This window comes from Triturus cristatus, chromosome 12 (genome assembly GCF_964204655.1).
Source record: "Triturus cristatus chromosome 12, aTriCri1.1, whole genome shotgun sequence".
NCBI classification, from domain to species: Eukaryota; Metazoa; Chordata; class Amphibia; order Caudata; family Salamandridae; genus Triturus; species Triturus cristatus.
Genome location: NC_140595.1, coordinates 473,932,063 through 473,958,463, shown reverse-complemented (window position 1 = coordinate 473,958,463; position 26,401 = coordinate 473,932,063). Strand labels below are relative to the sequence as shown.

Here is a 26,401-nt window from a genome sequence, read left to right as displayed (position 1 = left end):
GAAAAAGCCTTGCATTCTCTTGACCTCAAAAGATGTCTGAAGTTTTATCTACAGCGGACAGCAACATTGCGCAAATCGGACCAACTATTTGTAGCATATGGTAAACCGCGTCAAGGAAATGCAGTGTCAAAGCCAACCATAGCTCGTTGGATTTCTGCTGCAATTTGTTTATGTCATGACCAAGCTGGACGACCATTGCAAGCGACCCCAAGAGCACACTCTACGAGAGCAATCTCTTCATCTACAGCTCTTTTCGCCGGTGTGCCTCTTCATCAAATCTGTAAAGCGGCAACATGGTCCAGCAGACATACTTTTACCAAACACTACTGTTTGGAAGCTGCAAGTGATGCGGATGGATCAGTGGGACAAGCTGTTCTACGAAATCTTTTCAAATAAGGTGAGCCTCTGTTTTCCCTCCTCCACTATGCTTTTATAAGATGCTTTTTTCCATACTATTTCTATCTTGAAATTGTTTTGCATATGTTGAAGCACACATGTATTTCTCTGTGGTTATACTGTTTCATAATGTATATGGTCTCTGTTACAAAGCAGCGTCTTATGAGCATGAGGTTACGTACTGCTATCTACTCTGATTCAGGCATGTGAATCTATGAAAGACACCCCAAATACTGGAGAAGAACAATAGTTACATACCTGTAATCTGTGGTTCTCCAGTATTGGTGTCTTTCATAGATTCACATGCAACCCGCCCACCTTCCCTCAGAGGCTTTTTAGGCTGTTATACTTTGGATCACTCCTGTGCGAGAAAATCTGAGAGCCTGAGCCTCTGAGGAGAACATTCTGGTGGGTGCTGTCGCCTGATGGGCTGCAGTTTGGACTGGATATAATGACTGTGATAGTCCTTGTAGTTTAGGCTACTTTACTTCCTGGTTTCAGGTTACCAGGGTTTTTTGGTTGTTATATGCATAATTATTGCTTTTCTATGTACCGTGGGACTCCCACTCCGATGACGGGGAATGATTCAGGCATGTGAATCTATGAAAGACACCAATACTGGAGAACCACAGATTACAGGTAAGTAACTATTATTCTTACTATGTCCAGGTTATCGTTGAAGTACTAAGACAGTCTAGTAATAGGCATAGTGCCAAAGATACGTTTGGGCTCCTTAAAATTGGCCCTTTTAACCTGTTAACTAGGTCACATTATACCTGCAGCCTATCAGTCTGCGTGTAAGAAACAATGTGGGTCTGGTCTGTCGTGACAAGCTCATTTGCATACATAAGGCAGACCAGCCTGCACCAAAATTTGGTAAGGTGGGGCATGGGGCACCTTATCAGTGACCTCCCTGCTAGGCGAATTAGCCGCATACAAATTAAAGAGTTGGAAGGTGAAGCCTCAACCTTGTTTTTAATTCATTTACTGCTGTTATTATCATCCAGCGTTGGCACCCTTGACTCCCAAGAAAAACAGGCCTGTATATGTCTTTGTAGTTGCCAATGACCAGTGGACTATGGTTAATTCCCAAAGCAACCACACTAGCCCCAGACTGTGCTGGTGAAGGGAACTAGAGGCAAACAGGGTGTCAGGAGTAGGCCAGCCTCCAACATAAACTGTTATACACAAATGAGGCCGCTCCCGATTTAGTGACCTAAAAGGTGCTCAGGGTTGTTTTGTGTATGTGAGTGTAGGCATGTCACAAAAAGTTTAGGACTGGCCTCACACACCACCTGGTGTCATGCTTCATCATCGGCCGTGCTCGCCCTCTAAAAACATGGTTTGATAGAGGGCGGGCATACACCTGACGACAGGGATGCACTTCTAAACTAAGTGGGGGGCCCAAAGTGAGTGAGTGAGATTTAAAAACCATTACAGTTGCCTCACTGAATTTTAATAGAATAGGTAGCTGAATGGTATTAAAAACAAGTGAACGGTGATATGGGGAAGGTTATTAACCTCTCGCCGTATAGGATTGGGTCGACATGTTTCTGCCTAGTGTCATACAGTGGTACATGGCATTCATCAGGATCTATATTTATAAAGGGCTCCGCTCTTACCAACACTCTGGTGAGAAAACCACTAGATGGGGTGACCTTTGTCACTCTCCACTTCATGGGGGTCCTTTGTAACCCTGTACAGGAAAAAGAAAAGAAACCGACCTTAGATGGGTGGTCCTGGAGGTCATGAAAAAACGCAAAACGGACATAGCGAAAGCTCTTTTTGTAAGAGAGCAACGATGGGTTTTCCGTCTCCGCTCATGGGTAACTGGTCTTAATGACGAAATTCCATGGCTACAAATGGGGCAGTAAGAATAACCGCCTTTGTATAGGTCTATCCGCGTAGTTGTGGATATTGAGCTGCTTCTGCTGGTAAACAAAGGGGTTACATGCTCTAGTCAACGACTGATATACAAGGGAAGAGTAGCCACTACATGAGAACTGGCTGTTAATACCCTCTGGGGTCTATAGACCATGCTTGTGCACACATTATAAGAACCTGGGGTGACACCCCTCATTACCACCACAGGGGTGAGCTCTAGGACCATAGAGATAAATGTGTCAGCACTGCTGCTTTCTTGGCCTTTAAGTGCGGGTTAAAGAAACTTTTTACCCTTTCCGCTAATTTATTTTCGGTGGAGGGTTGATCAAGTGATTGATACTTTATTGAGCGCCACACAGAAATGGGACGCCTTCCACAACATTTGAACACTAGACAAGCAATTGTGCCTACCAAATCCTATCTTGTATTTGGGACACGCACACGCGGACTCAGCTCCGTAGCGCATACTTAAACAAGAAGCGCCCAATAAGTCCATCGGTGCACTAATGGCCGGATTTTTTCTTTAGCCCAGTGTTGCTCTCTCTACTTTGGTCTTCTCTGTTGTCACCGAAAAAATCTCTTGAGTTTAATCTTCCTGAAGAATTGCGCCAACTCTGCATTCAGGAGAAAAGGATCGTTTGTGGGTGTTGGGACGAAGCCCAGCCTTTCGACAAGACAGACTCTTCATCTTTTGTGATTAAGTGGTCACTAAGATTCACAATGTTCGTCATTCTTTGCTTGTTGACGGGCCGTTGCCCCTCCCTCTGCTCCGTGTTACTGCCCCCACAGCACTAGGTGTTTGAAGTACGTAGGGTGAAGGCTGTGGGTAAGACGTGGGAGGTATCTCTCCTACTTTTTAATTACTTGTGTGTTCACGTATGACAGGCACGTGTTACACACCAAACCACGCGCGCTAAGACTGTGTGGTGTGGTTCCTGCATTTGCATGAATGACCCAACTATCCGGATGGTTGTTTTGTGCGTTTTTTCTTTTTCCTGTACAGGGTTACAAAGGCCCCCAGGAAGTGGAGAGTGACAAAGGTCACCCCATCTAGTGGTTTTCTCACCACAGTGATGGTAAGAGAGGAGCCCTTAATAAATATAAATATAGGTCCTGATGAATGACATGTACCACTGTATGACAGTTGGCAGAAACATGTCGACCCAATCCTATACGGCGAGGGGTTAATAACCTTCCCCATATCACCGTTCACTTGTTTTTAATACCATACAGCTACCTATTCCATTAAAATTCAGTGTGGCAACTGTAATGGTTTTTAAATCTCACTAACTCACTTTGGGCCCCTACTTAGTTTAGAAGTGCATCCCTGTCGTCAGGTGTATGCCCGCCCTCTATCAAACCAAGTTTTTAGAGGGCGAGGACAGCCGATGATGAAGCATGACACCAGGTGGTGTGTGAGGCCATTCCTAAACTTTTTGTGAGATGCCTACACTCACATACACAAAACAACCTCTGAACTCCTTTTAGGTCACTAAATCGGGAGCGACCTCATTTGTGTATAATAATTCACAAAGCAGCCAGTTTTCTCCATAGCATTTTTCTGTTGCCAGAATTAAACATTGCATAAAACTGCCCATTTCAGATTTACCATACCCACTTTGCTTCATGGGCATACACATGTCAGTCTGTAACACAATTCGCTAGTGCCCTGATCAGACAGAATTGTGACCTAATTTACTGGGTACAAGACCTATTCATCTACCTAGCTGACAGTGTAGCTCACTTTCCATTTAGTCAATACTTTCCCAGTGCCACGAAGTAAGAAGTACAATGTATGACCTTGGATGATACAACTCTCCTTATTTGTTATTTTCAACCATTACTGCACCATGTCAACTCTGTAGTCCAATTTTAGTTATAGCAATTTACTTAAAATAAAATGCATAAACAAAATAGCCACCATTCAGGGCAATGTTTAAGATGGATACTTCCCAGGCATTGAGGCCGGAACCCTGGAAGATTTTGTACTCTGTATATGTTTTTCTAAACCCCCCATGTTAATTTGTGGCACGGTGCTGAATCCCCATGCCATAGCTCTACCCGGTGTTTGATACATTGTCCCTCATAAACTGACCATTTACCTCAAATGGTAAAGTCCTGCAACTAGCTTGGCAAAAAGTAGCATATGTAGATATTTGTTAAAAAGGCTTTAAAATTGTTAGATTTAATTATTTGCTCCTTGAGTCTTAACTAATTTAGTCAATATTATGTTATTCTTTTCGAACAATTGATTTCAGAATGCTCTCTGAGCCAGGGACCCTGTATTTGTAAGCACAGTTTCTTTGTTTGGGAACACTGTCTGCACACAATCCAGCTGAGCTTAACAATGCATTATCTGTACTTTGAGTACCAATTTCAATGTAAAACTCCCCAAAACCAGCCAGATGCATTCCTAGTACTTTGTGTTGTGACACATTTGTCTTCAGTGCTGTTCTAAACTTCATTGAAGGCCATCCCCAGCAAATAAATTGGCTTTTCAGTAAAGCACCACAAAAAGATTAAGCATTTTGTCACCTCCATGTTAATAGCGGTTTTGAAGTTAGGAATGGCTTATGAACCCTTTCAGGGTGCAATCTATAATCAGTCTTTTTTTGTTCCTAGGAAAGGCACATTTACGGAAAGCCATTATTTGTCACGAAGAAGCTTTGAGGATTACTGGTCTGTGCAGAAAATTGAGAAATATCGATATTCTCCAAGAGATACTTTCAGCCGCCCACAAGCGTTCTCTGCAGAAATACTCTCAAAACCAGAAAGAAGATGATTTCCTGAATTTAATAGAAGCCCCCGATATTGTTTGTAAGTAGTTCAATTCAAAGAGGATCATTCAGATGTGCAATGGCTGTTGAGCTCCCATACGTTGCTTGTTAAATATAACAATCTGAACAGCATGTTTTTATGCAGTAGTTCATGATAATGCAATTTAAAAATAACACATTTTATATGTTGGTGGTTCAAAAGACTATTACTGTAAAAAGTATTTAATTGTTTAAACCTATGAGCACAAAAATATTGGTGTGTATATATACATATATACATACACACACATATGGTGGCCACTAGTTCCCATGTGATTCTTAACATAGGCTACTTGCACATGGTAGTGCAATGTTTCTTTGTGTGAAAGATGCCACATAAAAGTATCAATAGTCTTAGTTCTTGCTCTTCCTTCTCAAGATCTGGTAGGGGTTTACCTGCAACTGAAAGCATTTGATGTACACATGCGATTCAAGTGTAGATAACATAATTTAAAATATCTAGTATATACAAAAAATATAACAACTCTCCTCACCCAAGAACTAATCCTAATCTAAGTCCTCACCTTCAACCCCACCACTAACCCTGCCAAACCCCAGACTTCAACCCAACCTTAGCCGTGAATCCAAACCTACCTTTGAACCCAAACCCTTACCTTTGAACCCAAACCCGTACCTTTGTAGTTACTTACATGGTAGATGATATTCTGCCTACTGATCTTTTGGTTTTGGAGATATTTGCCCCCAATACTTCAGTCAAAACTAGTGTATTTCAGATAAATTTGTTTCATTCCTGCCACCAAACACAGCAGTGAAATTCGTTTTTGGGGGTAAATCAGGTACAAATAAAACAATGACAGCACTACATACAGCTCAGAGAAACTTGAGAAGATATACTTTTGTGTACTACATTTCTGTACAATTAATTAGCTTGTCATGGTAAAACCTTACTTTCTTTGTACACAGTTGAGGTGTTGCAAGTAAAAACTGATTGTAAACTGCTATTACACAACTCTTAACAAACAAGTTCTTCTCAGCTACTGAAGCCTTTGAGTTTTTAAATGTCATACAACTGTCTAGGGGAAAAAAATTGCAGTTGCTAAGTAAAAAGTTGTATTTCACAGAATATCGAATCATATTTTACCGAACAGTCAATGAAATAAAAAATTCAGGCTCACTTTCCCATAGGTATGAAAGAGGCTTCACTAAATATTCTGGAGCAGGTGCCCGAACATCTTCAGCAAACATGCTTAATCCAAGGACAGTAGTGGCTGAAAAGTAGAGTTATGCTTTTTCGCAGAGCTCAGAAAGAACTAACCAGCAGCCCCTTGCTAACAAAATCTTCATGGGATTTCTAAAAGTACCATTTTCTCCATCCTCCTCACTTCAGTGGCTAGGTCTCTGCCCTGTAGTCATAGGAATACACGCAATAAACTTCCACTGCCTGGGGCAGCCAACCTCAAAACATACATAAACAAACAAAAAAACAAAACCCATACACCCCTACTAACATTCATGTGTCTCATTCTCACTGACCAGCACTCGACATGCACACAGGATGTAGACTCAAGTTCTGGCTTTCACATAACACCAGCGTTTTATCTAGACCCCATCTTGTCAGGAAAATACCTCGGCCACTGCGCACCGGCTATATTTCTGTGATGCCATATCCAAAATAGAAGTCACAACACTACTTTCACATGCAGTCAGGGCAGGGGCACATACCTTTATACCATAGAGGGGAAATTCTCATCCCAACAAGCATTCATGGGAACTTCTTGATGAGCCATATTGAGGGTCGCTGGTCATTCATTGAGAAGGAAGGCAGATCCTTCTCATAATTTTCTTGGAAGCATCCAGTGTATAACAGATAGCAATGCCAATGAATATCTCTAACCTCTGTGCTCTGTCTCCATAAAGCTAGTGTTGCATTCACTAGTGGTTTGGACTGTTAAGTAGATCACAGCCACCAATTTCTTTTAATCCAAGGCACTAATAAGACAGTTCAACAAGGTGTATAAGTCTACATTTCCTACCACATTTAATGGGACCCTTCTGTGTGGGATTCCCTGAGTTCCAGGATAGTACAGTAAACTTTATTTTTGGAGTAGTGCTGCCAATAACGCCACATGCTCCATCATTGTCCTAGAGTGTACCACAATTGGCTCTATTGCTTTGAAATAGTTTCAAATGATTTCGGATTAAAAGCTTACTAGATGCATTGAAATTGTTATTCTCTTAATGAAAGCTTAAGTTTGTACTATAGAAGATGCTTTTAAGAACTTGAATGTGGGGAATGGTAACATCACTGCTGATCTGTCCCTTAAAATGAAATTGAAAATGTGTTAACAGTAAGCGATAGGTGAATAGTATTGGAGACGCAGCTGGTTCTATATGCGGGTGATATCTAACAGTTTGGAAAAATGTATAGAGAACAATATATTCGGTACAATTACATTTCTGTATCACGTTCAACCACATTGGGCTCCTGTATATCTTTTCTTCTTGCAGATCCTATAAGTCTTCCAGTTTTGTGCTTCTTCCTTTAAGAATTTGGCTATTAAATTCCTCTTGTGGTAATGAACTTTAAGTTTGACTACATAATCTAAAATCCAACAACTGACAGTATATGACTTTTTCCTTATAGGCAAAAGCGAATATAAAAACGAAATAATTGCACCGGAATTATCAAAGGTGAAAGTAACTGACTTTTTCCACAGACTAGTAAGTATGACACTTACCGTAAATATTGCTTGTGCATGTTGAGTTTAATATTAATACTTTGGCCCAAATAGTCCTATCTTATTTAAACTTATGGTTGTGTTAATTTATATTTGTGTGAATATTTTAGACCTTGGTGCCTTGCATATCCATTGGGCTGTAAAGAATAGAGGTTCATGCCATTTATGTGGACAAGAATGGGCACATCAAGCTAGCTTGGAACTTCGGTGCAGTAACATTATGAACTGTCTTATTCCATGTCAAAGCCATTAAGATGAGATTCAGCTTGGCTACCTCCTAATAGAGAAATCACAAAGACATCAACTACCTGGCAACTGTTACAGGTCTTTCACTCATTGTCAAGTGCCGGTTGTAAGGGAGAGGTAGATCTAAGTGTTGTCTTCTTGTCTTGAAGGTAGAGTTTGCTATTTTCCTCCACCAACTTGTTGCCTTAAAAGCGCCAAACGCAAGAGCTGCAGGGGACAAAATAGGAAAGAAAAAGAATAAACAGTTCTGTCAAAGGAAAACCCCAACAGGTGAAGAACCTCTGAAATACTGGTAGGCTCACTGAAGAAAAAGGTAACAATTCAGGTCTCAGAGTGAGGAATAAGTAGTTGTGGCCCATTGAATACAAAACTAAAACCTTATATAGGCAGGCAGTATGCAATACCAAAATAATTCTACAAAGAGCTGCAGTTCAACTAGTCATTACTAGGTTTCCCTTATGAGTCAAATGCAAAAGAAGGACACCTAGCAACGACTAGTTGAACTGCGGCTTGATGTAATAATTTCAATGCTTCTGCATTTGACTCGTGAGGGACACCTAGTAACGACTAGTTGAACTGCAGCTCTTTGTAGAATTATTTTGATATTGGATACTATAATATTCACTGCCCACTGCTAATCTCGTCCCATAATGCTTTGCAGGGCCTTTGGTTGGTGTTGGATTTTTACCCATAACTGTGCTTGGGGTGGTCCCAAGAGGATGGGAGCACCACTGAATCGTTCAGCATGATATGCTCTTTGATATGCTCTTTGTGTTCAAGGCATCTGCTTGGTCCTCCCCCTAGGTTAGGGGGGACCTCAAAATCATCAGCTCTCTCATTGCCTGATATTTTTCAATTTCAAAGTTCATTTTTGGGAATTGGTTATATGCTTTTTAGCATGTAAATTGCTTTATCAAAGCATTTGTGGGTGCAGTTTAGTAGCTGACTGCCGTGTTTCTTAATGGACTGCGTAGTTAACAAATCTCCGCAAACTCCAGGAGCGGAGTTCATTGCCCAGGGTTACTATGAGCTACCATTTGATACCTAAAGAAAACAAAAAAAGCTGCAAAAACCATGTAATAGCATTGAAGCTATCTCTTCAATGACAAGTCAGCCATCTAGCTTTAGGAAGCATATACAAATGTCTCCACCTCAATTGTGAGGTCACACTACTTTGCTAAGTCAGACCGACTTCCAAAATTGTTTGAATCTGTTTATTAGATTTTCATTGTACAATACAATTGAAGTGCAGGTAATGAGTAGGGTAATATACCTGTACTGTCAGAACATCACATAATTAGCTAGTAGCCGCAGGAACGAATGTTAAAGTACAGAAAAAGAGGAGGAGGTCTAAATATCAGTCCCCAATGGTCAAGTACAACTCAGCATTGTTCTGCTGTGAAAGAGTAACCCACACTGCAGGTTAGTAAGCCTCTCATAAATATTATAGTACCAGTTTTATTTTTAGGAATAAATGCACAACAGCAAAAGAAACAAAGTCAACAGCCCACACGTTCGTGTACCCAGCCTATATCCCACAACCGACACACAAATATCAAAGCACACATGACCCCACCCTTGTATGTACCCAAGTAAGAACCTGAAGGAGGATGCATGCGAGGGGGGGTCTGACAGCCATCAGTATCAGACGGCAATCCGTCAGTATTAGTGAGTAAATTATCTGTACCCTCCTAAGTCTACTCTGTCAGCATCAGGATAGGTGCTTTTTCTGGAACCTGGTCAGAATGGTGTCCCAGTAAGTATCGATCGGGTATTTATGTAATCCAAGGTTATCTTCTCTAAGACCGACCGCCACCATGGCTCCACTTTGAAATGTTGGTGGCACACTGAGTCAAATTTCCCACGGGGCGGCCTGACACCAAGTGCACACCAGCGGCAGGCTGTGCTGCCAAGAAGGACCCACAGAAGCAATTCAAAACCTCAAAGTGTGGCACTATGACTCACCCTGTCGTAATCAAGTGGGGGAAAGAGAAGCTATAGGTCCATCCGGCTTCCGAAAATTAGTTACAAATCACAAGGGGGGAGAATGGATCACTTGTCCTGTGGTACCATGGTCTTTTCGGTTGTATCCATTATAAAAAGACCCTCATACATCTACACAGGTCGAAGGCGGTATATTTTCATTCTCCGCCATTTGTGTACTGTTTCAGCAACATCATTGGGTCACTTTGTTATAAAAATGCTGACCTCCACCTGGAGGAAGACCTACTGGTACTGACAGTAGTGGTCAGAAATAAACGTGAATAAGTGCTCGTGGTGAGGTGAAGAATACTAGATTAAAATCCCTATGTCACTTATAAACTTAATAATTTATTTGGGAGGCAGTGTATGGGAATTTAAAAGAAAGGTATTGTGCGTATTGAATGAGTTACTAATCATTCGCACTTCTTAATGGTCAACATGTTTCAGCCCTCTGTACATTATCGGGGCTTTTGTCAGGACCGAATTTCAATGTGTAGGGCCAATGAGGTTCTACATAGAGTGGTTAACTTACCACTAAAGGATAAATGGTCAGATCAGTTGTATCTGTACCTGAAAAAAAGAGAAATTGGGTGGTGCAGTAAGTTAAGAAAACATAATTTTTCGACGCTTTCAAAACAAGAACTGTTGAAACAGTATTTCTTATACATCCACAGTGGGAGTTAAATTTACGCAACATTGTGCATTGATCTTCACAAATTGTGTGGACATGGTAATTAGGTTATAGGGCACTGAAGTAAACGTAATACTATGTTAGAGTAAGTATTCAATATTTATATCAACATTGCTTGTAGGTGACATCGTATTATGCGTGTCTTCAAACTCATTCATATGTTGCATGAACCCAGGGTGTAGCTTTGATTCTCGCATTCGCGCGCTTTTTTTGTTGGAGAAATAATAGTCATGAAAATTATCTCATTTGCGAAAACAGAATACTCTCGGCAATGTTCGTGGTGCCTAATGAAATAGGTAAGAAAGCAATGTCTGTGGTTGCTCGAAACATTTTTCGACATGAAGCCCAAACGGACGTAGATATTCTCAACAGTTGGTCATATGGGCAATATTTACCTTATGTGCGCTTAATGGTCACGCTTCATGGAGTCACCGGCGGGCTTTGAAAGGTTGATTCTAAGGAAAAGAAAAGTGTTATGGTATCTTACTTGAGACCGGAGGTGCGGTAGGGAAGTCTGTTTGGTTCGTAGATCTCACCAGCTGTAATCACCGTGTTGCACTTGTGCTGCCTCTTGCTACGGTGCTCCGAGTGACGCGGGAGCCGCTTCTCGGTACGTTTGTATTCCCGGTCACGGTCAGAAAGGAAAAAAGGACTGAGATGCTCGTTGGTTGGCAAAGATTGGCATGTTTGTGATTAGAAAAAAGACTCTTAGTTATAGAGTTAATGTTAAAAAGGATAAATAATATCGAGTAAAGAGTGATTCAATTGTTGAATATATCGAGCATACTACAATGTTATGGCCACTGACTGTTATGAAAATTTCTATACATACATAGTAGTGGCTAGATATAGGTAGTTTTGGGCCTTCTTGTCATGTCGAGAAATATAAAGAAGTGTATCAAGGGTTTGATGAATTGCAGTTATCGCCCTCATGAAGTTATAACGTTAAAGGCTGACTCAATAATAAGGGTTGATATTGAGTAGTCGAGGTTATTCTGTTTCAAGATGATGGGATCAGTTTAAGTGGGTATTCCACGGGGTATTATCGTTCCTATTACCCGTGTCCGTGTGGAGGCGATGGATTAATATCTTATGAGAGGGAATACCAAGAGATATTATCGTTCATCCCTCCTGTGTCTGTGTGGAGACGATAGATCCAACGTTGTTCTTTTTCAAAAAGAATCTTCTCTGCGTTGTATGATTTGGTTAGCAGTGTCTCAAGAACTACCCATTTGAGGTCGTCAGGATCATGGTTCTGTTCGATGTAATGTTTACTCATCTTGGTTGTGATTCGTTTGCAGGTGACATTGCTCCTATGTTCACAGATTCGAATCTTCACTTTGCGGCACGTCATCCCTATGTATTTAAGGCCGCAGGGGCATACAATCATGTAAATCACATGAGTAGTGTTACAGTTTGTATGGTGACGTAATGTCCATGTAAGATCAGGTGAGAGTTGTAGTGTTTTTGTAGTTTTCATAAGTTTGCAGACTGAATACGAGCCGCATGGGTGGTGTCCTACTACTGGGTTAAGGTTCCAGAGGGTTGTTAAGGTTCCATCATTTGTGGTAGCTGTAGGTCTTGTGTGTACAAGGATGTCCTTGATGTTCTGTGTTCGTCTATTGGCAAAGCGTGGTTTTGGCCAACATAGATTGTTGGACGTTAAGATTCTCCAGTTTTTGTTAATTATTTTCTTAAGGGCATTTGTGGATGTGCAGTAAGTAGTGACACATGTCAACAGGTCTGTTGGTTCTTCTCGTTCGGTTGTTTCAAGTAGACTGTCTCTGGGCTGGTTCCTTGCTCTCTTTTGGCATTTTCTGATGATTTTGGTAGGGTAATTCCTAAGTTGTAGTTTTTGTTCTAGTGCTGCTGCTTGTATCTTGTAATCCGTCCGCTTGCTACAGTTCCGTTTCAGTCGTAAGAACTGGCTGTAGGGTAGATTTTCTCTCAGTGGTCGAGGGTGAAAGCTGTTGTAAGATAGGATACTGTTCCTAGCTGTCGGTTTGTAAAAAGTTTTTGTTTGCAAGGTGTTATTCTCAGAGAAGATTGTGATATCAAGGAAGTCTATCTTCTTGTTGTTTGATGAGTGTGTGAACTTAAGGCACTCATCCCTCGTGTTTATCCAGTTCATGAATTCAACTAGTGTTTCTTGGGTGTCTTCCCAGATTAATAGAACATCGTCAATATACCTGCGCCAGAATTTCATCCGATTAAAGTATGGATTGACGTAATTCTGTATCCATTGTTCTTCAAAAGCGCTAACGTATAGACCTGCTACACTGGGCGCAAAGGTACTACCCATAGATGTACCGTGTTGTTGAGCGTAGAGGGTCCCATCATACTCAAAGAAATTTTCGGTCAGAGCCATCTTACAGCATTCCAAAACAAAATGTCTGGGAGTTCTGTATTGCCAGTCTTGAGAGAAGAGAATATTTTCTAGGGTCTCTAGTGTTTTTTTGCTGTGGTAGGCTTGTATAGAGACTCTCCACATCAAGTCCTACCAGAAGCATTGTTTGATCGTTGTATGTTAGATCTACTAACATGTTTAAGAGATCTCTTGTATCTTTTAGATAGGTAGGTGTTTTTTGTACTATTGGTCTCAGGAATTGATCTGCAAATTGTGATAAGGGTTCAAGTACAGACCCTATCCCTGAGACTATGGGACGTCCTGGTGGTGGGGATTTGTTCTTGTGGATTTTAGGTAGTGAATAAAAATACGGAGTTCTTGGTGTTTTAGTTCTGAGGAATTCAGCTTCATGTTTTGAAATCCACTGGTGGATCTCAGCCTCTTCCACCATGAGTTCAATTGTCCTCTGTAGTCTTTTAGTTGGATCTACTGTGAGCTTCTGGTAAGAATTTCGTATCTGAGAGTAGTGATAGGCATTGATCGTTGTATCCTTGTTTGTTCAGAAGAACGATGGCTCCCCCTTTATCAGCTTGTTTTATAACCAGATCTGCGTTCTGATGTAATTCTTTCAATGCTTTCTTTTCTTGTCGTGTCGTGTTCACAAAAGGTCTTTTGGTTGGTTTTATGTTATCTACTTCTTTCATGATCGCCTGTTCGAAAGCTTGTATTTCCACGGGGACCATTTGGGAAGGTGGACAGAAGGTTGACTTCGGTCTAAGTTTAGTGTCAGTGTCTTGAGTGTCGTTCTCTTTATCTTTGAAGAATGCCTTAAGTTTTACTTTCCTACAGAATTCTGAAAGTTCGCACTTAAGTTTGAAAATATCCGTTGTCGGTGTGGGTACAAAACCGAGTCCTTTGTTTAGAATTTTCTCTTGATCTGCTGTGAGAGTGATGTTAGTGAGATTCACTACCAGTGATTCGTTGAGCTGGTCCCTGGTTGTTCTTTTGTCATACTTCGTGTATGTACTTGTCTTTCTTGTTCGTTCCATGTGACCCCTTTTCTTCTCCCTCTCCGTGTGCTCTGGCCTCTCCCTAAAAAAGGGGGCTGTTGTAGATTCATTGGGGGTCCCATGGTGTTTGGACCTTGGAAGTAGGGATTTATCCATCCTTGGTAGTGGGGTATATAAGGTTGGAAAGGGGGTTGTAGTTGGTCATAGTATCTTGGCATTTGCCAATTGTTGGTCCTCCTTCTTTGGTTACGTCTAAATTGTCCTCTCCCTCTTCTGGGATTAGTTCCTTCGTCACTGCTCCAGTCTGCGCTGTTGCCAGAACTTTCGCCTGTTGTATCTTCATCTTCTTGATGATCTGGAATGACATAATCTGTTCTTGCATATGGGTGCATTTTCTCCAAAAGCGCAGACTGGAGCAGTGACGAAGGAACTAATCCCAGAAGAGGGAGAGGACAATTTAGACGTGACCAAAGAAGGAGGACCAACAATTGGCAAATGCCAAGATACTATGACCAACTACAACCCCCTTTCCAACCTTATATACCCCACTACCAAGGATGGATAAATCCCTACTTCCAAGGTCCTAACACCATGGGACCCCCAATGAATCTACAACAGCCCCCTTTTTTAGGGAGAGGCCAGAGCACACGGAGAGGGAGAAGAAAAGGGGTCACATGGAACGAACAAGAAAGACAAGTACATACACTAAGTATGACAAAAGAACAACCAGGGACCAGCTCAACGAATCACTGGTAGTGAATCTCACTAACATCACTCTCACAGCAGATCAAGAGAAAATTCTAAACAAAGGACTCGGTTTTGTACCCACACCGACAACGGATATTTTCAAACTTAAGTGCGAACTTTCAGAATTCTGTAGGAAAGTAAAACTTAAGGCATTCTTCAAAGATAAAGAGAACGACACTCAAGACAGTGACACTAAACTTAGACCGAAGTCAACCTTCTGTCCACCTTCCCAAATGGTCCCCGTGGAAATACAAGCTTTCGAACAGGCGATCATGAAAGAAGTAGATAACATAAAACCAACCAAAAGACCTTTTGTGGACACGACACGACAAGAAAAGAAAGCATTGAAAGAATTACATCAGAACGCAGATCTGGTTTTAAAACCAGCTGATAAAGGGGAGCCATCGTTCTTCTGAACAAACAAGGATACAACGATCAATGCCTATCACTACTCTCAGATACGAAATTCTACCAGAAGCTCACAGTAGATCCAACTAAAAGACTACAGAGGACAATTGAACTCATGGTGGAAGAGGCTGAGATCCACCAGTGGATTTCAAAACATGAAGCTGAATTCCTCAGAACTAAAACACCAAGAACTCCGTATTTTTATTCACTACCTAAAATCCACAAGAACAAATCCCCACCACCAGGACGTCCCATAGTCTCAGGGATCGGGTCTGTACTTGAACCCTTATCACAATTTGCAGATCAATTCCTGAGACCAATAGTACAAAAAACACCTACCTATCTAAAAGATACAAGAGATCTCTTAAACATGTTAGTAGATCTAACATACAACAATCAAACAATGCTTCTGGTAGGACTTGATGTGGAGAGTCTCTATACAAGCCTACCACAGCAAAAAACACTAGAGACCCTAGAAAATATTCTCTTCTCTCAAGACTGGCAATACAGAACTCCCAGACATTTTGTTTTGGAATGCTGTAAGATGGCTCTGACCGAAAATTTGAGTATGATGGGACCCTCTACGCTCAACGACACGGTACATCTATGGGTAGTACCTTTGCGCCCAGTGTAGCAGGTCTATACGTTAGCGCTTTTGAAGAACAATGGATACAGAATTCAGTCAATCCATACTTTAATTGGATGAAATTCTGGCGCAGGTATATTGACGATGTTCTATTAATCTGGGAAGACACCCAAGAAACACTAGTTGAATTCATGAACTGGATAAACACGAGGGATGAGTGCCTTAAGTTCACACACTCATCAAACAACAAGAAGATAGACTTCCTTGATGTCACAATCTCCTCTGAGAATAACACCTTGCAAACAAAAACTTTTTACAAACCGACAGCTAGGAACAGTATCCTATCTTACAACAGCTTTCACCCTCGACCACTGAGAGAAAATCTACCCTACAGCCAGTTCTTACGACTGAAACGGAACTGTAGCAAGCTGACGGATTACAAGATACAAGCAGCAGCACTAGAACAAAAACTACAACTTAGGAATTACCCTACCAAAATCATCAGAAAATGCCAAAGAGAGCAAGGAACCAGCCCAGAGACAGTCTACTTGAAACAACCGAACGAGAAGAACCAACAGACCTGTTGACATGTGTCACTACTTACTGCACATCCACAAATGCCGTTAAGAAAATAATTAACAAAAACTGGAGAATCTTAACGTCCAACAATCTATGTTGGCCAAAACCACGCTTTGCCAATAGACGAACACAGAACATCAAGGACATCCTTGTACACACAAGACCTACAGCTACCACAAATGATGGAACCTTAACAACCCTCTGGAACCTTAACCCAGTAGTAGGACACTACCCATGCGGCTCGTGTTCAGTCTGCAAACTTACGAAAACTACAAAAACACTACAACTCTCACCTGATCTTACATGGACATTACGTCACCATACAAACTGTAACACTACTCACATGATTTACATGATTGTATGCCCCTGCGGCCTTAAATACATAGGGATGACGTGCCGCAAAGTGAAGATTCGAATCTGTGAACATAGGAGCAATGTCACCTGCAAACGAATCACAACCAAGATGAGTAAACATTACATCGAACAGAACCATGATCCTGACGACCTCAAATGGGTAGTTCTTGAGACACTGCTAACCAAATCATACAACGCAGAGAAGATTCTTTTTGAAAAAGAACAACGTTGGATCTATCGTCTCCACACAGACACAGGAGGGATGAACGATAATATCCCTTGGTATACCCTCTCATAAGATATTAATCCATCGCCTCCACACGGACACGGGTAATAGGAACGATAATACCCCGTGGAATACCCCCTTAAACTGATCCCATCATCTTGAAACAGAGTAACCTCGACTACTCAATATCAACCCTTATTATGGAGTCAGCCTTTAACGTTATAACTTCATGAGGGCGATAACTGCAATTCATCAAACCCTTGATACACTTCTTTATATTTCTCGACATGACAAGAAGGCCCAAAACTACCTATATCTAGCCACTACTATATATGTATAGAAATTTTCATAAGTCAGTGGCCATAACATTGTAGTATGCTCGATATATTCAACAATTGAATCACTCTTTACTCGATATTATTTATTCTTTTTAACATTAACTCTATAACTAAGAGTCTTTTTTCTAATCACAAACATGCCAATCTTTGCCAACCAACGAGCATCTCAGTCCTTTTTTCCTTTCTGACCGTGACCGGGAATACAAACGTACCGAGAAGCGGCTCCCGCGTCACTCGGAGCACCGTAGCAAGAGGCAGCACAAGTGCAACACGGTGATTACAGCTGGCGAGATCTACGAACCAAACAGACTTCCCTACCGCACCTCCGGTCTCAAGTAAGATACCATAACACTTTTCTTTTCCTTAGAATCAACCTTTCAAAGCCCGCCGGTGACTCAATGAAGCGTGACAATTAAGCGCACATAAGGTAAATATTGCCCATAGGACCAACTGTTGAGAATATCTACGTCCGTTTGAGCTTCATGTCGAAAAATGTTTCGAGCAACCACAGACTTTGCTTTCTTACCTATTTCATTAGGCACCACGAACATTGCCGAGAGTATTCTGTTTTCGCAAATGAGATAATTTTCATGACTATTATTTCTCCAACAAAAAAAGCGCGCGAATGCGAGAATCAAAGCTACACCCTGGGTTCATGCAACATATGAATGAGTTTGAAGACACGCATAATACGATGTCACCTACAAGCAATGTTGATATAAATATTGAATACTTACTCTAACATAGTATTACGTTTACTTCAGTGCCCTATAACCTAATTACCATGTCCACACAATTTGTGAAGATCAATGCACAATGTTGCGTAAATTTAACTCCCACTGTGGATGTATAAGAAATACTGTTTCAACAGTTCTTGTTTTGAAAGCGTCGAAAAATTATGTTTTCTTAACTTACTGCACCACCCAATTTCTCTTTTTTTCAGGTACAGATACAACTGATCTGACCATTTATCCTTTAGTGGTAAGTTAACCACTCTATGTAGAACCTCATTGGCTCTACACATTGAAATTCGGTCCTGACGAAAGCCCCGAGAATGTACAGAGGGCTGAAACATGTTGACCATTAAGAAGTGCGAATGATTAGTAACTCATTCAATACGCACAACACCTTTCTTTTAAATTCCCATACACTGCCTCCCAAATAAATTATTGAGGTTATAAGTGACATAGGGATTTTAATCTAGTATTCTTCACCTCACCACGAGCACTTATTCACGTTTATTTCTGACCACTACTGTCAGTACCAGCAGGTCTTCCTCCAGGTGGAGGTCAGCATTTTTACAACAAAGTGACCCAATGATCATGCTGAAACAGTACACAAATGGCGGAGAATGAAAATATACCGCCTTCGACCTGTGTAGATGTATGAGGGTCTTTTTATAATGGATACAACCGACAAGACCATGGTACCACAGGACAAGTGATCCATTCTCCCCCCCTTGTGATTTGTAACTATGACTCACCCGCCACACTCTTGTGCAGAAACAGAATGCAAATAAGGAAAGAAAATTAAGGGAACCCTGCGAACTCTATGTAGCCAACACAACTGATGCATGGATGTGGACCTCCGGTTTCCTAACAGTATGTTCTCTTGCTCTGCATCTACCATCTCGGCAATCCGATGCATAAGGATGACATACACACTTATATTTAATTACAGAACTAATATCTGTTGAATTGCATTGTGCATATTCAAAAATGGATGAAGTCAAATCTAACTTCCATGCCTAGTGAGCCCTTCACTCCGATCATGCTCAGCTGCTGTCCTCCACCACCCACACAGCATTGAATGTCCTTGTAGATGACTTCACAGTTTGACTGAATCTAGCTTCAGTTTTGTCTTAATTTTGCCGCGTGTCAGCTGTTACAAATTGTGCTTTCTTCTTCCTGCCCGTCTACTGTGAATTGTCCCGTTATTCGCAGAATGTTTATTCTTGAATATTGCAGTTGTGTTTACATGAGAATTCCCTTAAAAAATATTTCACAACTCTATTGAAAGGGCTCCCCCCACATCACTGCAGCAAATACATTTCTACTTTGCCTAGCTATGAAGCAACAAGCAAAATTCAAATTCTTGTGCCTAAATCAGAAAGTTCTTCATGGGCCACCACCTGACTATCCCACAGAACTGTTAATTCGGAAACACCTGACCAGATGCATGTTATTAGCATCCCCCAGCCGGCTTTCCCACTGCAAAACAGCGTAAGTGATTTGCAGAGGGAAATGATAACCATGCACACCCATATCCCAAGTTCAAACTCATTTGCACTTCTACTAATGGAAGAGGCAGCCGGGTTTTCTGGAGGATTGCACTGCCCAGACTAGTCACTACCCTTCTGGGATGTTGCCCACCTCAAATGGTCAGCTGCCACATGACCATAAAGTTAAACATTCATGCAAAGGGTATGAGAGGCAACATGTAAATACAATAAATTACAGGGTATAGGTTTCGAAAAAATTAGTCCACGTTGTTGGTTGTAGCCTTGATGTGTCTTTATTACACAAATGCTGGGTTTTCATAAATACACAGCCAACGCGTTTCTCCCAAACATGGGCTTCTTCAGGGCTGTAATATTATACAATATATACATAATTAGAATTCAGCCATAAATGCATTGCTATGTGCATGTAAAGGTGACATTTTATTCCTAATGCCCGTGACAGAAGAACAAAGGGAACGAAAAAATGTCTCTACGAGTGAAGAGAATTGAAGTGAGAGAGAGAGCGGCGAGACCGAGGCTGTATAACAGCCGATGTGTGAGAACCCATTTAAGGGAAGGGGAATTGAGACATGTGAATTGGTAGTGGTAGTATAGTACAGAGCCATTAAAAATACCCAAAGAAAGACATAAGCCACACCAGTCGACTTTTTTAGATGAGGTCTTATGCTTCAGGATCGGAAACAAAAAGCACCATGAGAGGGGGGAGGAGGAAAAACATCAGAAAAGGCCAGGGTGCTAACGCGATACCAAAAGAACTAACTCAACAAACGTTAGTCTATGAAATGTCAAGTATTTTGGAAAAATACGAATGTTCCTGTGATTGTAGAGGACTTAATTGTTAATTTGTTTGCTTACCGGCTATCTGTGCATGAACATAATGTACTCAATAAAGGACTTGGATACTGTCCTGTATCTCAAGGTCTTTTTTCTGACTTGCATATAGACTTATACAAATTTGTGAGAATTGCCAAATTAAAATGCCATTTTCCTGTTAACAATTTTATAAAAGACACTATTGACTATCCTGTGACTGGAACAGAGCTTTCTGTATCACACGTGAGCGATGTTGCCACACTGCTGAGTTTGGATTAGGACAATGACTCCTCGTTAACCAGTGTACTTGCAGACCTTAACATTGCCCAAGATTACACCTGTGAATGTGGACTTCATACACGCAGCAAATCTACTCCACAGGGCAGCCATCTCAGTAGCATTGAGGTTTTTCATGACCTTGTGACTAAGGACCTACACAATCTCGAAGACGGAATACTAAGACAAACCCATACATACACTAGGGATAATCTAACCACTGCAGAGAGGAAAGCGATTCACAGTGTCAGCAGCAATTACTCCATAGTGATTAGGGAAGCAGACAAAGGGGGAAACGTAGTGGTTATGAACCGAGAGGACTACGAGGTTGAGGTTCAGAGACAACTTAATAATACATCACACTACACCAGACTCACCAGCAACCCTTGCCCTACAGCTAGTATCCTCATAAACGAACAGCTTCAGCACTGGAAGGAAGTGGGCCTTTTATCAGACACAGAGTGCAGTTTCCTCTCCATTCACAACCCTAGGTATCCCTGTATTTATCTTCTACCGAAGATACATGAGAAGCAACCATTCCCACCGGGCCGTCTGATAATTTCTGGCATCGACTCCATGACTGAAGCCCTGTCGAAATTTGTCGATACTTTCTTACAGCTCTTGGTAATCAACCTGCCTTCATACATTAAGGACAGCACAGATCTACTAAACAAATTTGAAGATCTAGGATGGGATGACGGGATGTGGTTTGCCACGCTGGACGTGGAATCAATGTACACGTGTATCAAGAAGGATCTGTGCAGGATAGCAATTGACTATTTCCTATCAAAGAGAAAGGCAACCCTTTTTGATCACAACCAAATGTTACTGACAATGATTGACATTATATTGGACAACAATTTTTTCTTGTTCAATCAGACCTGGTACAAACAAGAACAGGGCACGGCGATGGGATCCAAGATTGCTCCATCGTATGCGAACCTCTTCATGGGGTGGGTGAAGCATACCCATGCATGGTCAAGATCGGCCTCAGGATGGACTGAACATATCCAATTCTGGGGCCGTTATATAGATGATATTATCATCATATGGACTGGCACAGGACAAGAACTGATAGAATATTTCAAGTTTCTCAATACCAACACCCTTAATGTCACCTTTACTCTGGACCTTGAGTTGTATGTGAGGGAACATAAAATACACAGCACACTGTACAGGAAAGACTCTGCCGTCAACAGCATCCTACATTACACCAGCTCCCACCCGGCATCTACCAGAAAGGCCAACCCATATGGAGAATTGGTACAAATCCGTAGGAACTGTAGCGATGATGACGACTTTGAAGTACAGGCCAGGCTGGCAGCAGACAGACTAAGTAGAAGGGGCTATGAACCCAGCGTGTTAAACATGGCCAAAAACTGGGCTGGGAAACTGAAGAGAAGGGACACACTCATGACAAAGGCTAAAGACGTCAGAAAGGGAAAGGAAAGGGAAAGGAAAGACTTGACTTTGTTACCACACACTCCGTACTGAACCATGAGGTGTTCAAGATACTGGGCAAACACTGGCCACTGCTGAAGGGGGCACCAGGAGTGAACAACATTATCACAGAAAGACCATTGATGTCTTTCAGGAAGAGTAGAACCATTAGAGACTCTCTATGCCCCAGCTACACATTATGCAAAACACCAAAGCTGGCTGCACAAACCAGTAGGATTTTACACATGTAGCACGTGCAATATTTGTAACCTAGGGTGCAACAAGACAACAACCTTCAATTACAACACAGGAACACAACACAGGATACGTCAATTTATCAATTGCCTTACATGCTTTGTTGTTTGCGTACTAATCTGTGGTTGCAAAAAGATCTATGTGGGAAGCACAGTGAGACAGCTCAAGACGCGCATCAAAGAACATCGGAGCGCGGTCTTGAATGGGGACACATCATATGCTCTAGTCTCACACGATTGCAAGAGTGATGTTGACAGAACTAAATTTCGCTTCCATGGCATTGACGTTGCAATAGACACACAATTGTTGGACGGAATGCAGAACAAATGAAAACATTCACCCCCAGTCAAGAGATCTGGGTTAAATCCATCATTCTTTTGCTCACTATGCCACCCCAGTTTAGAACTGGCCAGATGCAAATCAGTCTTGACCCTGTGCCTCATGGGAACAGTCCAGCCCGAACTGCCAAGCCAGGTCCTCCCTGGACCGGAAACAAGTATCCTAGGACCGGTTTCGGGGTTTCACCCCTCTTCAGCCAGGATAGCTTGATTCCAGTGGCACAGTGAGCCCAGGACCCACGTCAGGGCATACCTGGCGCACTTATGGCAAGAAAGCAAAAGACACACAATTGATGCACGGAATGCAGAACAAATCAAAACATTCACCCCCAGTCAAGAGATCTGTGTTAAATCCATCATTCTTTGACGTTGCAATGCTTAACAGGAGAGGACAGGGTACTGATCCTAAGGCAACTTGAAGCACTTTGGATCTGTACCTTACGCTCTTCCTCGTTGGGTCTCAACAGCGATAATGAAATGCACTACTTCCTCTAACGCAGACACAACGTTACCCCACAGGGATGCTTTGGAACAATGGGACAGACAACCTAATGTGGCTTAGTCAGATCCCTCTGCTTGGGATTTGACTCACCGCATTTGTTAATCAGTTGATGTGTTTAGTGCATGGTGCACATGTCAGCCCAGTCTATGAGACTGTTAGTACTGGGCTTTCTGTGTTGAGCAATGTTTGTTCAGAGAGCGGGATGACCTGTCATCCTCATGATACATATATTCATCACCTCCCTGTGATATGCTTTTACATGTGTTACAATGTGACTCTTCAGTCCAGTTCATCTGGAGTGACACGTATACTACGGTTTATTCAAATCTTCGTGATACCCATATGCAATGTTTACATGTTCTGCCTTAATTTCGCACTCAATAGGTTACTCTTTGACTTTTCTCTCCAGTCCTTAAAAGCTGCCACACATACTACAGACTGTTCTAATCCACATGATGTCCTTATGTAATGCTCGCATGCTCTGCCTTCATTTTTTCTTGTCATACAGGACTTAGTTTGACCCTGTTTCCCTGTACCTTACCAGTCCTGCGTGTTTCATGTACTACATAAGACATTGCACACAAAGGACCTCAGAATGGTCCGTTAGTGTCTTACAATTGTGCAAATCCTGTGAAATGACAAACTTTACTGTACTTTTACCTATCTGTAATAGCTTAACATTATTGCTGTCAGTTGAATGTAACGTTAGCAATAGCCAAAAATGTTATTGCTGTCAGATTGATGTGTATTTCTTAATGCTTTTAAACACTTTTCCTGTCTTCTCATCGTTTAACTCTACTCACAGATTCATGTCTTTTCATCACGAATTTACGTTAGCCCTGTGCAGTTCTCATTTACACACCTACAGCTTCGCAGTTATCCTTAGTGATTGTTTTCACTTATTTAACTATCTTGACGGTCTGCCAAGCCACACGTTCACCCATTCTCCGGCTTCCAAATGAAATCGAATTACGGATGGACCGCTCTACCCTAATTTACATATTTCTCTGATCTTTCTATCGGGTTACCACCAACATGGCCACCTAGGTTAGCGGACCAGATGTGTACTGACACAATCCACAACCCGGAAGTAGTCTACGGGCTGCACACTGGAAATCACACACTGGTTGTATATTTAAATCACCCTCGCCACGAGCAATGGATTTTACTTCGCCCTGCTGGATACTGACGCCACCGAACACGGATCGCAGACTTATCGCCATTCACAAGTAAGACTATAAGGGAAAGGGATAGCACTTAAGGTTGTGGATATACTTGGGAGCTCAGAGTCAGTTACGTAACTAATACTGGACTAGGTGCTTAGCGTCCTCCCAGTTGCCGCATTACAGGATAGACACACTTTCCTGTCTAATGGCGCATACATATTATACTTCTTGAGACATCTACTACACACCTGCAAGCTCATCGTGGGTACTCTTTATCTTTAGTTGTGGCACCCGTCTCAGTATTGAGTTGCCACAACGAGCGCATAGTCAAGAAATATTAGTGGGTTCTCTCTAACCTTCTAACTTTCTTTTTTGGGGAAAACACAATGTTCCGGTAGCTACTGCTACGTATTTAGCTAATACAGGCCAGCGTTAAACCGGGTAACACAGGAGTTCTTGTCCGACATCGAAAGATGTCTGCATTGTTACGGGTAACTTATGATTGGTTACCGGTGAATACACTACTGTTTATGACCAACTGTATAGATAGCAACTATGCTTGCTACATTTTTTAACACAATATATACCAATTTCCGTACTTTTATTTACTTTCACACACATTTTTGTTGGCCCTAATCACGGGTGCCTAACGTTAGCACTCATAACTAGAATCACGTTAGTGTGGATGACGAGCGGCGCAGTGAGCTAGATAGTGACATTCTCTTGGCCAGTGCTTTAGAACAAGAAATTTCAGGTCATCCAATTCACGCGCTCCTATACTAGTGCATAATAGGATTAAGCCTTCAAGAATAGGGATAGGAACGCTAGACCCATAACTAAACTTCTCCTGTAGTATCTTTATGTTTACTCACTGTAGGCCCACTCTCTCCTCTTTACCCACAGCCACCCCTTGACTCTGACACAGACTAATCGCGGCAGAGAGAGAGCACCTTGGTCGCTGACTCAACTTGCTCCATTGGTTACCCTCAGTTTGAGGTTGGTTTAATCACTGTTCTTATCTTAAACCGTACATTACGCTTCGAATACAAACGTCCCCTCTCTTAACCTTCATTTTCCATTGCTCAGGGTTCTTCTTTCAATTCCTACATCCTGACATGGACCTGAAAGATTTGCGGATCTCACTTTATGACTTAGGCGAGAGTACAGCACCTAGCAATCGGTAAGCGTACTCTGACGGATCTTTGGTACTTTACCTTCACAATGGATCTAGTGGTATAATTCCCGGCACTTTGACAGGCTCTGTCAGATTCGGTTTTAACCCACCCTACCTCACGTTCACCTGACCAGCCGACTGGTGTGGCTTATGTCTTTCTTTGGGTATTTTTAATGGCTCTATACTATACTACCACTACCAATTCACATGTCTCAATTCCCCTTCCCTTAAATGGGTTCTCACACATCGGCTGTCATACAGCCTTGGTCTCACCTCTCTCTCTCACTTCAATTCTCTTCCCTCGTCAAGACATTTCTCGCTTTTATTTTTTCGTTCCCTTTGCTCTACTGTCACCGGCATTTGGGATAAAATGTCACCTTTACATGCACATAGCAATGCATTCACGGTTGAATTCTAATTATGTATATATTGTATAATATCTGTCTGAAGAAAGGTGCCCCCTATATATTTGATTCTAGGTCTGGGAAAAGGGGAAAAGCAACAAGAATATAGCAAAAAAATTCCCACGCGACCTATAGTAATTTAATGACAGCTATCACAAGCTCTATAGGGCTCCCTATATGTAGGAGAAATCAAAGTCTACTGTCCGCTTTTCATTTGAGCGTTTTATTCGAAAACCATTTTTTTCATTTAGGTATTTTGTTCAAGTCATATTTATATTTTCAGTTCAAATAATTTTTTTTTTGTTTTATAATGCAATTTTTTTGGGGTAGTGCATATAGCACATAAAAAGTACATCATTTTTGTGAATAAGGTGAGAAAATCAAAACTAAAACATATATACATTAAAAGCCAGTTCAAATGTCGATGTACATGGATAACACATTACCAGTACATTAGTTCTGTCCTACCCCCCTTAAGAAA

General features: G+C 41.6%; 1 protein-coding gene across 1 annotated transcript in view; it reads left to right on the top strand.

The window, feature by feature from the left end:
• RHPN2 (rhophilin Rho GTPase binding protein 2) overlaps nucleotides 1-26,401 on the top strand; it is a 211,584-nt gene that overhangs the window by 147,502 nt on the left and 37,681 nt on the right. Inside the window, exons 11-12 of the mRNA XM_085639656.1 lie at nucleotides 4,903-5,097; nucleotides 7,702-7,778. Coding sequence (XP_085495782.1) covers nucleotides 4,903-5,097; nucleotides 7,702-7,778 — 272 coding nt within the window. The remainder of the gene's footprint in view (nucleotides 1-4,902; nucleotides 5,098-7,701; nucleotides 7,779-26,401) is intronic.